The 14108-nt window shown below is 58.8% G+C and overlaps 1 protein-coding gene across 4 annotated transcripts in view; it reads left to right on the plus strand.

Moving 5' to 3' along the window:
• The window catches only part of BIN3 (bridging integrator 3), a 42358-nt gene that overhangs the window by 24067 nt on the left and 4183 nt on the right, over positions 1–14108 (plus strand). For 2 of the 4 annotated variants that reach the window (XM_045880015.3, XM_064585418.1), the window contains 4 exons: positions 4217–4257; positions 4667–4728; positions 8257–8393; positions 8881–8921. In XM_045880015.3, the coding sequence (XP_045735971.1) occupies positions 4217–4257; positions 4667–4728; positions 8257–8393; positions 8881–8921 (281 nt within the window). Of the gene's footprint in view, positions 1–950; positions 1320–3165; positions 3339–4216; positions 4258–4666; positions 4729–8256; positions 8394–8880; positions 8922–14108 lie in introns of those variants that run through there. The other 2 variants (XM_045880017.3, XM_045880014.3) reach the window with 2 other exon arrangements.

Below are 14108 nucleotides of genomic sequence, written 5' to 3' on the forward strand. Positions count from 1 at the left end.
CCCCTGTCATGGGAAGAAACACTCATGTTATCTTCAGGGAGTTTCAGGAGGTTTTTGGCTCAAGGCACCCAGCTGTCAGACACAAAGAAAGCATTGTGTGTTTGCTCACACTGCTCTCCTGTGCCCAGGTCCTTAACACGAATTCCATTATTGTCGGGGCTCTGGCTGGAATAGCATGTTCTCTGCAGGGGCTGGCCATCGCAGTGGGCCGGAGGGCCGGAAGCTCCCCCAGCTCCCAGTCCCGACCTTCCGCTTAGTGCCCCCTGCCCCTCCAGTCCCACTAAGCAGCTGGAGCATCTTGGCGTGGCAGACAGAAGCCGCTCCTCCCTGGTCACCCGCGTGGAGGGAAGAGCTCTTTGAAGCAGTGCCCCCGGCTCTCCCGGGGGAAGGAGGGCGCACACTGCGGCCCGTAGCAGGAAGAGCATCCGCCGGGGCGCCATGTCGAGCCTTCACTTGAGAGAGATTTTCACTTGCCGAGTGGAGAGTCTCTCAGCCTCATTTCATCTTGTTGCGACAGACCGCGGGGATGCTGCCGCCCCGCCCCGCCCTCCTCCGAGAGAGGCTGCTTGGCGCCTGGCGGGCCGTCCGCCTCAGCTCTGATGGACGCAGCGTAGCCCCAGCGTTGCAGCCCCGGCCCTGCCTGCCCGTCTCTCTCTCACTTCACGGGTGGCACTTGGGGTGAGAGCTCAGCCCACTCGCTCACTTCACAAATGCCGACTCCGGCTCTGTGCCAGCCTGACCCCGGGAACGGCCCGGGGGCCCCGGAGAATGCAGGGAGCGGCCTGCGGTGTGGGGCTCGGTCCCCCTGCGCTCACCCCGCGGCCCGGCCCGCTGACGGTCTGCACATGTGTTTACACTTGCATTGTTGAGCAGGGGCCAGTCGCCTCTCTGGCAGAAGCATCAAGCATTCAAAGATACTCAGATCTTTTGTGTTTGGCTCTTTCCCTCAGAATGGATGTACCTTGGACTGAGACTCCAGTGTGTCTCTCTGTTCCCTTAGCCGTTGTCCGAGGGGCCAGAACCCTGGTTGTGCTGCCTTGGCTCTTTCCCCAGGGGAGGAGAGAGCTCTGGAGACCAGCGGCTGTAGGAGCAACCCACACCTGGCCTCCAGAAGCAGAGGAGGGAAACATTCATGGACGTGGCAGGCTGTCGCATGGCCTTAAGCAGCAGTAGAAGGATCCAGCCCCACCCCGACATACTTCCCAGCTGCCAGCGTGAGACCTCAGGTTCCTCACCAGCCAGAGTGAGCCAACCCAGCTGGAACCCCACAGTCGCTCCATCTCTGTGCAAGTCCAAGCAGTGCCGGCCAGGGGGACCAGGTGCTGTCTGACATCCCACACATGCATCAGCACACGTGGGGATTGCAAAAGAGAGTGCCGGGAGCCAAGGCCGTGGCTCCGGTGGGTCGGCAGGCCTTCTCTGCACCCGCCTCCCCTTTAGGAGCACGAGCTCCATGTTCTTGATCTTCAGGAGAGCTGGATTCTGACCAAGACCTCCTTCATTTAATTTCGTTCTTTTGAGAAAAAAGGCTTTATCGTATGTGAAGACTGCTTAGCGGTCACATCCTACGAAGTAGGAGAAGGGATGTGTCCAGTGAAGGGAGGCCCCGGTACAACCCCCAGGCACAGGATCCAGGCTTAGCCAAAGGCCTAGCTATCAACCGACCACGTGCTTTGTGCTGCCCCCGCTCTCAGCCAAGGGGTTATGGTCTGGTCTGCACCCCCAGACTGCTCTGGTCCTCCCAGCACCCCTGCATGTAGGAAAGGAGCAAGGAGACGCCGTCAGCAGGCCAGGCACCATGCTCTGGGCTCGGCACAGACTGCTGGGGGATCCTCCAAGCAAGCCGGCGGGGCCGACGCTGCTACCCCGTTGCCTTGTCAGCCACCGGGAATCTTCACAGGGAGAGGCTAGCCAGAGTGATCCCGTTCCACTAGGAAAGAAACTGAGACTCCGAATGTTAGGTAGTATTTTTAATGCTGCACAGCTGGTATCAGAGTGCAGTTCTCGTCAGTCTCTGCTCGCTCCTGTCCCCCACCGTCCTCGGCGGCAGTGCGGGAGAAAGGGCTGGACTGCCTCAGTGCGGGCTTGCTGGGCCCGGGCCAGGCTCCCCGCCCCAGAACAAAGCCCCTGCCTGCAGTCTTGCCAGACGCTCTTCAGGCTTTGGCTGAGACTTTGATTCCTGCCCAGCTACACATCCCCCGGGATAGGTGGCACTTGAAGCTTTTATCAGGAATATATGCTTTAGTGGGAGCGAATTTTGAACGTCTCTAGAGCAGCTTTTGATGGATCATACGGAAGGCAATGATGAAGATGTCAGGTTCCTGGATGGAGGGGGGGTCTGTTGAAAAGAGGGCAAAGACTGTAGGATGAGGGGAAACCAGTGGTGAACTTTACTTCACAGCTTTGTGTCAGGCCCCAGATGCTGGGCACATAAAGTAAGGAGAGACCCCGAGTTCCCGCCTCTCAGTTTTACAGTTCAGATGAGGAAGGTGAGGTATGTCTGTGCAAGGCTGGTGACACGTTGTCATGCCCTGGGACCCTGGCTAGGCAGGTGTTCCGTGCCCTTCTCACAGGGCCCTGCCCACGGTTTGGGTCACACATGTATACTTGTATGTGACTCTGTTCCATCTGTCCCACCAGGCCCACGTCTGGTGTAGTTACCAGTGGAGTGCTCGCACCTGGCAGAAAGCATTGCACTTAATAGGTGCTCAGTAAATGTTTGTGGGATTAATGAATGTTATTTTCAAAGCGGGGGAGTGTTCCGAGCTAGGAGTCTGAATTCTAGCCCTGCATCCTTCCGTAAATCAGCCCCCACCTCCAGGCTTCGTTCTCCCCACTCGTAACATGAAATAATTGGCCCAAATAACGTTCTGCCATTCTGGGACTATGTTGAGTTTACCTAAATGCACCTGGGGAGTATGGGGTCCGTGGGGCTCCCGGATGCTCCTTCACGGGGCACCATGACGGAAGGGCGTACCGGTGAAGAACAGTGGGGCCTTGACACTTTGCAGTTCTGCGCTCCGTGAGCTTCAGCCGGCATGTCAGGAGAGTGAGAATCTGGGTTCAGGGCTCTCACTGGCAGGAGTCTCGGGGAGCAGCCAAGAAGGCACCTTTCTTAGGTCATGACTTTAATTCATCAGCAAATACCTTTTTCCCCTTTCTCAGAATGCTGGTTAAGCGCCCAGGCCTTGGAGCCAGGCCGCCCGTGTCCCCATCCCAGCTCTGCCGCTCACTAGTGCCGTGGTCTTGCGCGGTTCGCTTCACCTCTGGCCGAGGGAGCTCCTGAGTACAGGGAGGGTCATTCGTACCCCTGCCTCCTCCAGTTGTGGAAGCACGTGGTGAGCACCCCGCGAGCGTGAGCTGGTTTTCCTGGAGCACCTCAGCGCAGAGGCTCAGCAAGCCGCCCAGGGAGCTGGTCCTGCCCGTGTGGAAGGGAAGGAGGAGAGGCCTCCGTCCCCTCCTTGCGGCTCTCAGATGTCCTACACCTCACAGGCCACTCTCCTAAGAGACCATTGCCAGGGCCCCCGTTGATGGATGGGGACATTCAGGCGCTAGACGTGCAAGTAGTTTTCTTGACCTCACCTGACATGTAGGCGGCAGAATTGGGATCAGGACTCACACCCATCCGATGTAAATTTTGCTGGCATTGGGGAAATCTGATAACTTAGGAAGAATTTTAAGAGAGCCTTGCCTGAGTCAGTAGTAATAGTATTTGCGCTCTGTACATCCCAGCACAGAGAACGGAGACAGGGGCTTTCTCGATCCACCCCGAACCACCTCAGACTTCGCAGGTGGTAGGCCCTGTGAGGAAAGCAGGGCCTGGAGCGGGAGGGGACCCGCCTGCTTCTCTGCTGGGCTGCCCTAGTCTCAGTCACATTCTGAGCACCTCACCTGCCACACGATGGGAGGGGCGGGGGAGGAGAGGGAACACAGCCGGGCGCCTGGCTCCCTGTGGTGGAGGAACAGAGCCACAATCCGCTGCTACTTGCCTGGCTGGCCCATCTGGGAGGGGAGTCTTTTGCCCTAAATCAAACACTTAATTAATTTGGGAACACAGGGTTACTGTGTCGTTAACGATCTGCAGGTGCTTGTATAGACTGGACGGGGTGGTTCTCCACGGCCCCGGGGAGGGTGTGCGGGGAGTTTCAGTAGGCTGGCATATTTTTTCCAACGTGTTGTCATTTCTCCGATGATTGAGTTATCTCTTTGGTTACAGGTGGAGAGAGATTTTGAGAGGGAGTATGGAAAACTCCAGCAGTGAGTGTTGAACCCCAGGAGGACGACGGTTGGTGGGGAGAAGGACAGGAGCCTCCCGCCAGGGCTCAGTTCCCACACTGCCCCATCCGGCACGGCCAGCAGCAGGCCGCTCCTCTGTCCCGCCACAGCCTGGGAGCCGAGGGCAGCTCGGTTCACAGCCTGCCAGAAATTTTCCCCCAGCTGACGGCTGTGTGAGAGTCGTTAACTCATAGCCCTTGGGGGCTTGGCCTCATGCAGACTGCCGGTGGCCCTCCCGTCAGTGGGACAAATCCCCGCAGCCCTGGGGCCCCTTCTTCTCCCGGCAGGCGATGCAGAGCGTCAGGATGGGCTTAACTCAGGTAGATGGGAAGGAAGGGGGCTGGAGCAAGCTGGTGGTGCCAGGTGCCCAGGCCGTGCCCCTGCCTTGCAGGCTGGAGGAGCAGACCAGGAGGCTGCAGAAGGACATGAAGAAGAGCACCGATGCTGACCTGGGTAGGTGGCATATCCCCGAGCCAGGCCTGGCCTGGGGGCACCGGTGGCCCTCCGGCACGTTCGGGCTGCCTCCCGTGGTCTGTGCACAGGGCCACACGCCACCACTCATCCAGAGGACGCGCGTGGGTCTGAACACGACTGCCCTGGTGTCTCCAGACTGTGTGCGGCGGGCCCGGGGTCTGATTTCAGAGCCCATCTATTATTTGTTTTGTGGGTAGCTCCAGGTTACCTGGGTGGCATCTTTTATTGTTCGCCACGGCCTTTCTAGTACAGGGGAAGCTGGGATAGCGGCGCCTGGGTGGCTCGGTCGTTAAGCGGCTGCCTTCGGCTCAGCTCATGATCCCGGGGTCCTGGGATCGAGCCCCGCATCGGGCTCTCTGCTCCGCGGGGAGCCTGCTTCTCCCTCTCCCTCTGCCTGCCGCTCTGCCTACTTGTGCTCGCGCTCTCTCTCAAATAAATAAATAAAATCCTTGAAAAAGGAGAGGCTGTGACCTACTGCTTCCTTTCCTGGGTGCTTCTCCAGACGACCGTATGGCCCGAGCACAGATGAAGGGAAGGTAGTGTTGTCATAGTGAGCAGCTTTGGAAGCAGTAGAACGTCAGGGGTCCACGAAGAGGAGAGCGTGGTTTTCCAATAAAAAAATCAGGATAAACGGGGAAGCCCTGGAGCCCGGAGTCCGAAGCGGAGTCTGGGCAGAGAAGGCCCTCCTGAAACAGCGGCGCCCCAGCCCTGCCCAAGGCCTGCGCCCCACAGTTGGTGCATAAGAGTCCCTGGAAGGCTCACCCCCAGGCACTACTGCTGCAGCTGGTTGGGGGCCCCCATTCTGAGAACTGCTGCTCCAGACAGTTACGGGGAATCCAATGTCCTGATCTCAGAATCTCCTCAGCTGCCTGAACAAGTTCTCAAAATCCCATCCCATGTGCTCAAGCAAGATCGTCTGCACGTGACGGTCTTTGTTGACCCTTACATCCTGAGGTTGCATCGGGGCTCCAGAGACCCATGTGGTGTCCAAGACCCCCGCTCTCTTTAAGGTTCAAAGACCACCAGCCTCCCAGTTTGTGCTGGGCTGGCCACACCCTCCCAGTCCCTGAGAGTGGGGGCCAGCGGTGCTCAGAGGCCGCTGAGGATTCCCGAGGGGGGGAGGGGGGTAATTCCACGCTGTTAATCGACTTCAGATGGTTCAGATGGTTCGAACAAAGAGACAAAGGCATGAAATGTGAAGGCTTTAGAAAAGAAAAGGAAAATTGGGAGGAAAGTCTTCTCCCCATCCTGACTTTTCAGGGTTTTTCCCTCAAATATTAAAAAAAAAAAATTAGTGAAAGGAATTTTTCAAACACGTTTCCAGTTTTGTCCGAGTTTTTATCCTTTCACTATACTGTCTGAGATCATCTCATAATCCAGGCAAGTTACACATGGTGTTCGCTCCTAAGCATGCAAAGTCACTTCACGGCTTTGAAAGAGGGTTTTTTGCTCCATTGCTTCAACATTTCTGGGAGGTTTACGTTTCCGGGCTTCTCCCCTATTTTGCCCGTTTGCTGGGTGAGGGCAGCAAGCTCCCAGATTCGAGAGAAAGCCAGGACAGGGCTCTGGGCGGGCGGTCATCCGCCCGAGTGAGGAGGGGCCCCCTGGGCGGGCGTCTGTTTCTCCTTCCCCACGGCGGGCTGGCGTTGGGCCGAGGGCTGCTCCCTCCTCGGATGCAGGAGGCAGGCAAGGCCACATCTGTCATGAACTGGAGTGGCCCTTATTTCATCAATGCAGAGACGTTTTTTCACATTTAATAACATCGCAGATCAAGACACTGTAGCACCTGATAGCGTTTAGTTGGCATTTTTGTCCTTTCTTAATGGTTTGTGTGGTAACGATGTATCTTGCAGCTGCTAGCATCTTAAATTCATGGCATAAAATTGTAAGAAATACACTCAGAAACTTGTTTTCCCCTGAGACCCTGAAACTGGCGCAGAGAGCATGGAGCAGGCAGGCCCTTCTCCAGCCTCTCTTTCTGTCCCTCTAGAATTTTTCTTTACAAATAATGGAGACCTAAAAACTCGTATGGGACCAAGAACTCCAGAGCAGCCGGTAGAGCTCCCTCCTGCCTCGGAGCTGCCCTGTGATTTTCAGGCTCCCCATACGTCAAGCAGGGTGTCAGAACACATGAACAAGGCTACAGCAGGGCAGGGGTGTCCGTCTGTGGGGAAATGACCTTGGACAGCATAAGCAGACACGCGGGCAGAGCCCATGGGGCCTGCCCACAGTGTCTCCAGGCCGGATCACCCGGAGGCAGAAGGCAGGTGCCCAGAGAGGCTGGGCCTGGCTCAGCACGTGCGGCTGTCTGACCTTGGAGTTACAAGCTCTTCTGAGCTTCACCTGCCTCATCTGAAAGTGGAGCCAAAATACACTACCCCAGACATCTCCTGGGTTGTTGGAGCCCTGAATAAAACGGGGGGGGTGGTAGGGATGGGAACCTGTTGGCAGCTTTGGAGTTCTTGGTCTGGTACAGGTTTTTAAGTCTCCGTTGCTGGTGAACACACGTCTAGAGCGGCAGGGAGGGGCGGGGAAAGGGCCATGCTTGCTCCGTAGGGCCCGCGCCCCCATTCTGCAGGTATTGTCTCTGGCAGGGTTGAGCAGTGGCAGCAGAAACCATGCAGCCCCAAAAGCCTAACCTCTTGATTTCTAGCCCTGTATGGTATGTTTGCCGACCCTGGTGCTGAACGCTGTTACTCTTGTCCGTGAGGGAGTCCCAAACCGAGCTTCACCTCCAAACCGCCTGGAGACTTTTTTTTTTTTTAAGATTTTATTTATTTGAGAGAGAGCCAGAGAGCACAAGCAGGGGGAGGGGAAGAGGGAGAAGCAGACTTGCCACTGAGCAGGGAGCCCAATGCGGGACTCGATCCTGGGACTCCAGGATCATGACCTGAGCCGAAGGCAGTCACTCAACCGAGCCACAAAGGCTCCCGAGAGTTGTTTTTTTTTTTTCTTTTAAAGATTTTATTTATTTGAGAAAGAGAGCACAAGCAGGGAGAGGGGCAGAGGGAGAGGGAGAAGCAGACTTCTCGCTGAGCAGGGAGCCCAATGTGGGGCTCGATCCCAGGACCCTGGGATCATGACTTGAGCCAAAGGCAGACGCTTAACCGACTGAGCCACCCCGGGGCCCCAAGAGTTTCTTTAAAATGCATGTTCCTGGATTCCAGACTTACTGAATTAGAATCTGTAGAGCTAGAAATAAGTATTTTTTTTTACAGCTTCCCACCGAAATGATTCTATTAAAATCTAGAGTTCAGAAAATTAAGTCATTGCAAAAGGTAAAGCTACTCAAAAGAATTACCCAGAGCAGCATCAGGTGGCCAGGAACAAACACTGTACAGTAAGGACTCGTGACTCATTGGCTCTGTGGTACTTTGATGCTTTTCTGGTCTGTGGCCGGAGTGGAGGTCAGGGTACAGCCCCTGGACTGAAGGAGGATGGGGGTCCTGACGACAAGACCTTGAAGCCTGTCCCATCCTAGGCTCACTGAGCCTTGACCTCTTACAGCCATGTCCAAATCTGCCGTGAAGATATCCTTGGACTTGCTCTCCAATCCCCTCTGCGAGCAAGACCAAGACTTCCTGAACATGGTGACAGCTCTGGACACGGCCATGAAGCGGATGGACGCCTTCAACCAGGAAAAGGTAAGTGGGGGTCTTGCTCTCTCCGTTCTCACGGCTTCTGTGTGGGTGGAGGGCCTTCACGGAGTCCTTCATGGGGCTCAGTCTTCGATTCACCCTCTGAGGCCCGAGTGTTGCAAGCCCTGGGAGTTCTTTTCCTGGCCCCGCCTCGGCCCTGGTTGCTTCCCGTGGCCCGCTCACTGGGAGACCCCGAGGGAGACGGGGTAGCTCTGCACGCCCGCAGCCCCTCCCCCTTGCTGTCCTCGTCCACCGGGCCCCTGTGGAGCGGGGCTGCTAGCGGTACTCCCTGTTGCCCTGGGGCGTCTCGCTCCAGCGGCAGTTAGGGGTGCCCCGCCTCACCGGTCCCCCCCCCCTCCCCGCGGCCTCGCCCCTGCCCGGGGCTCTCAGCAGAGAGCCGCCTTTCCCTTCTCAGGAACCTGGAGCCTCCCGTTTGAGGAAGAGTCTGACTTCCCCCTCAGTGTTGATGTCATTGGGTTTTTTCTTTTAACAGGTGAACCAGATTCAAAAGACCGTGATTGAACCCTTAAAAAAGTGAGTAGAGGTCGTGTGGGGACCACAGGCCTCAGGGACCTGGGCTCGGGGCACTTACGGGAAAGGCAGGCCCCCTAGCCAGTTGGCCACCAGATGACATCTCTAGCAGCCTGGCTCCAGATGCACGCGGGGCTGACCAGCAACTCAGCAGGGATGCTAGCCACGTGACCCGGGGCCCTGGGGTGAGACCCGCGGTGGCCCCAGAGCACGCGCCTGGCCCGGGCGCCCCCGGTGACGGCCTTCGCTCGGGCGGTCACTTGGCCAGTTTCTCCTTTGTTCCTGACTGGGAAGCGGAGGGCCGGAGCTTGCCGAATTAGGCGAGCAGAGCTCTTGGCCGACCCTCCACCCGGGCTGCGCAAGGCCTCTCATCTCCCCGCCGCCCTGGGAGAGCGGCTGCCTGCAGCGCTGGGCTCTTGAAATGTGGGGGTGGCCGCACATGGGGAAGTGCTGCCTGGGAAGGCCCCCAACTCGTGACCTGTCAGGGTCAGAAATTCTTCTGTGAGACTCATTTTCTCTCAGGCAGGCCCTGGGGCGGTGATCAGACGGGCCTACTCTCCCTGAGTCCCCAGGGAGTGGGGAGACAGGCAGGAGCGGTGCCTTGAAGCTCCCGGTCACTTCATCTTCTTCCCTGGCCTCTCCCAAACGGACTCTGACCTAGAAAGGCTCCCGCCCCAGCCCGGCAGCTGCACTGTATTACCTCTTCTGCGGTGGTCCCCGGCAGCTGCCTCACCAGGCCCGGGTAACGAGGCTTCGCTAATTACCGTTAGGCCTGGATCGGGGCCCGGGCGGAGATGAAGAGAGCAGGTTCTGGTCCTCCAGCCCCTGGCGTTGGGGTGATGGGGCTCTTCACTCCCTGTTCAGGTCCAAGGGGTGGGGGCGAGGGAGAGCTCTTTCTAAGCCAGGGCTGTCTGGAGGCTCGGCCTCGGTGGGAAGGGATTTCTCCCTGCACCCCGCTCCTTCCCTGGGCCCCGGGTTGCAGGGCCCCACGAGGAGCTGGGTGCCGAGGAGGCTGCTGGCTCAGGAGGGGAGTGTGTCAGCAGGAGTTCCATTGCTGGTGGCCTTCTGACTGGGTCTCCAGAACCGAGGGTTGGCAACAGGGTGGGAAGGACCAGGGGCCACCACAAGGCTGCTGTGGACACCCACGGCTGGCAGAGCTAGGCAGGGGTCGGAGAACTAGGGGACTGACTCCGATCTCGAGTTCACAACCAAGGAGGCGGCCTTGAAATCTGATGCTGGCTTCTAGAGCCAAATGGAGAGAAATCCCGGCTGCTTCCCACCGCCCCAGCAGCCCACCACCTGCCAGGAAGGTGGGTGAGTGGCACGGGGGGCAGGCACCCTCTCGGCAGCGGATCCGCTGACCTCTGCCTGAGCCCCCCGGGGCCTGCCTGCCAGCCCCCCCAGCTGCCTCCTCCGTCCCAACGCCGACATGCCATCCCCCACAACCACATAAACCCGGCACTGCGTGTTGCCGCCTCTTGCCAGGAGAGAAGCTCCCAGGGACCCCGGTACCGGAAACAGGAAACTGCAGCTTTCCTGTCCTCTGATGAAGAACATCGCCACATGGCTGCCCCGCCGCCCCCAGCCTCCCCCCACGGGGCTCGGCCTCTAATCCCCCAGTCTCTGGGCTGCGTTCACATGGTCGGATGGGGATGCTTTCAATTTCCCTTTCCTGGTGGGTGGAAGATCCCGGCTGTGTGGGCACAGATTGAGGGATGGCAGGCATTCCCCACCAGGGCCGGCTGCCTCCAGCCTACCTCCCAGCCGGCCTCCTTCTCCCTCCCCCTTCCCCTCCTCCCTCTCTCTGCCTCCTCACCTCACAGCTCAACCAGTGGGGGGGCAGTTTGGTTGCACTTTAGGACAGTCACCTGGGGAAGAGCTTCAGCGATGGTCTGGTGTCAGCCCAGCCCTGTTCTCCCTTCTCCGGAGGGTAGACACAACACGGATTTTAGGAGCTTGTGACCTAGTGCGGACAGATAATCCATATAGCCGAGGTGGTACAGCGCAGTGGAGTGGGGCAAGTGCTAGGCGGGCCAGCCTGCCCCCAGCCAGCCCACGACCTTGGCCAAGTCCCTGCTCCTCTGAATCGGCTTCCCCTCTGTAGAAAGGGAGGCCTGAACCCCACCCCTGCAATGGCTCAGCCCGTGCTCAGGAGGATGGGACAGAGGTGTCCATGGGCTGAAGCGGTGGGTTGAGCTGCCTGTGGAGGGTGGAGTCTGCTCTGGGGCCCTGGCCCAGGGACTTCCGTGTTCCCCATCACTGCTAATTATCGGGGGGAAGTGGGAAACTGAGCAGAGGGGTCCAACTTCCCAGCCTTGTTTCTTTGTGGCAGCCCAGTGAAAGTGTGGACTTCAGGCCTCAGGGAGAGCTGGGTCCCCCACCTTTCCCAGTCAGCTGAAGTCAGCAGGTACCTCTGTAGGGTGCTGGGAGCAAGTCTGGGAGGCCCCAGGCACAGGACCACCAGCCTGTGCCTATCCCCACCTCCCTGCCCCCTTCCTCCCCGACCTGAGGATGGAGGAGAGCACCGGACACTCCGCACCCGGGGCCTGCTGCCGTACGAACTGCTGGCCTTGCACACCAGCGTGGTGCCCACACCGCGCACCGCGGGGAGCCGGCAGAGTCCCATGTGTTGTGTCCCCATAGTTAATGGGGAGGTGCAGCCTCAGCAGGGCAGTAACCGGAACCAGGATTACAGAGCCCTGGGCCCCCACTCTGTCATCAGCCACCTCAGATGCGCTGTCTGGTCTCCCTGCCCACCCTCAGTTTACCCTCTTTAAGAAGGGCATGACCCCTGCCTCTACCCCTAGGGAGTCCCAAAGCCACCCAGGTGGTAAGTGACTCGTGACCCGTCTGTGGTGACCTAAGCCAGCTAAGCCTCCTGAGGCCTCTTGGTGTGCCTGAGGGGCGCCATTGTGGGAGGCCGAAGTTACCCTGGTGAAGAAATGGTTTTCCTGGAGGCTCTAACAGGGCCCGGGCCAGTTTGCACTGCAACCACTTCCTCCCCACAGGGGCCAGGTGGTCTCGCTTCCAGAGGCTGAGGAGCGTCCTCGAGGCACCCCCACTCTTACACTGCCTGGCCCCGTGCCCTGCTCCCTCCTCGGGGCCCGGGACTTGGCCCTCAGGCGGGCGGGGTTCCTGTGTCCTTGGTAAGCTGATCCAGTGCTTGCATTTAGTCAGCATCTCTGGTGCCTTTGACCCAGGCCCTGGGAATCGACCCCAGGTGACAACTGAGGACGAGCGAAGAGACAAGTGCTGCTGGGGTCAGAGGGTATCCAGAACGGCTCGGCCAGCCAGCGCGGTGGTCACCCCGCGCGGCCCCTGTAGCGTGCCCCTCATGCTGTGTGCACGCTGCTGCCCTCTTTGCCAAAAGGAGAAAACTCTCCACCTGCCGCTTCCTGCCCCCTCCCCCCGGGCCACCAGCAGCGTGGACAGCAGAGGCCCAGGCCCTGGGGCCACTCAATCAGGTCACTTCTAATGAGAGAATGAGGGTGCCCAGCGGTGGCCCTTAGTCTGGCTGGGGTGGGCGGGGAGGGGGTGGTGGCTTCTCAGGCCCCACAGCACCTGCTCCCTTGAGTCCCATGCCTCTCAGCTGCTGGCCACACTCTTCCCAGGAGAGGAGAGGGGCTCGCCTAGCCACTGAGACCCGTCAGAGCCCCCACCAGAGGCACAAATGGCGAGGCCTGTCCCTGCGGTGGTCTCAGCCCTTCAGACCCGCCGTGGGGTGGGGGTAGGGGGGACACCTTTGTCCTAGAGGTAGCCACTCCCCACGCCCAGTTTGCACAGCACCAGGGAGACCCCTTCTGCGGGCAGATCAGTCATTCAGTGTTGATTTGGTGACTGATTTGTCTAAGGGCATGTCTTACCCACTTCTAGCCTCTCCAGTCGGGCAGTGAGCCCATTAGCGCACCCCGTCGATCAGAGGGACTCATTTTAGTGCCCTTCTTGGGGATGTAAGCCTTTCGTTCCACCAGACCCTGCTGCCGGCCTCTGTAGCCTTGGCTGGCAAATTCAGTGCTTTGGTCAAATTTATAGTCTCTGTTCTCTGGCAAAAAAAATATTCATTACTCTTGATTTGTTGAGGCTTTTAAAAACCAAATTCACCTAACTAGAATTTTAAATAAAAATGGGAAAAGAAAGAAAGAAACCCAAATTCGTGGGCATGCTCCTTTGAGAGGCAGACTCGGAGAATCGTTCCCGATGTGGCCTCTAAACTGCCTAAACATGGCGCGGGGGCTGCTGGGCGCTCGTGAAGGGGAGGCCCCACCGCGCGTCCTCGCTCTGAGTCGCCCCCTCTGCGCCTCGCAGCCCCGAATAACCACGCTTCCGCCGCCGCCGTGTACCTCGGTTGCGGGGCCAGATCTGCTCGGGCGGCTGGCGCCCCCAGTTTGCAGGGTGGACACCTCCTGCCGCCTCCTGCAGGCTTTGCATTCCAGGAAGCTGGTCCGTCCCCTGCTGTCCAGAAAACCCTGCTCGCAGCTTTGCCTCTTGCCTTCTCCAACACTCCTGAACCGAGGGAAGTCCAGCATCCCTGCCTGGCACGCAGTCCTGCCCTGTGTCTCTCTCGAGATCCCGTCGCCTTTCCCAGTTAAAGATGACACTTGTTGCATAACGATGCCCACAGGGGCCAAAGTGTCCACTGCCGCTCTGTGTGAAGGGCGCACTCCTCAGCCTTTCCCTGTGGTCCTTTGTCGTCGTGGTGGGGCAAGAAGATGCCCTTGAGCCATTTTCCTCCAACATCTGCTTTGACGGTGTAGCCATTTCAGTGGGAGAAGCGGAGGCTTCCTGCTTTTCCTGTGGTCAGCTGATAGAAATAGGCCACGACTAGGTTCTGACTGCAGTTGTCACCCGCTGGTGGCCTCATGACTGGGACACCTGAGCTCTCTGCTGGGCAGTCACTACCTCATGGTGACCTTGGACAAGTCGTGCCATCGCTCTGGCCTCCCATTTCGTTCACTGTATGAAAGGAAGACGTTGGGCAGATCAGTGCGGGGGTCTCTGGCTCTTCCACACTGTGCCGGGTCTCTGTCGTGGGCGGGGAAGCGGCAGTGGCCGCGTCAGGGGCTTCCTTGCCTTCCTGCCCTTGTGGCTCCTTTCAGGCCAGCGGGGTGACCCTGAGCCCTGCCTTCCCTCCGTCGTCCTTCCCGCAGATCAGATCGCAGCCTCAGCCGCGGGAGCTCCCTCGCTCGTGTG

Source organism: Mirounga angustirostris, unplaced genomic scaffold (genome assembly GCF_029215605.1).
Source record: "Mirounga angustirostris isolate CCGP_5_RB_7025 unplaced genomic scaffold, mMirAng1.0.hap1 SCAF_2, whole genome shotgun sequence".
Taxonomy (NCBI): Eukaryota; Metazoa; Chordata; class Mammalia; order Carnivora; family Phocidae; genus Mirounga; species Mirounga angustirostris.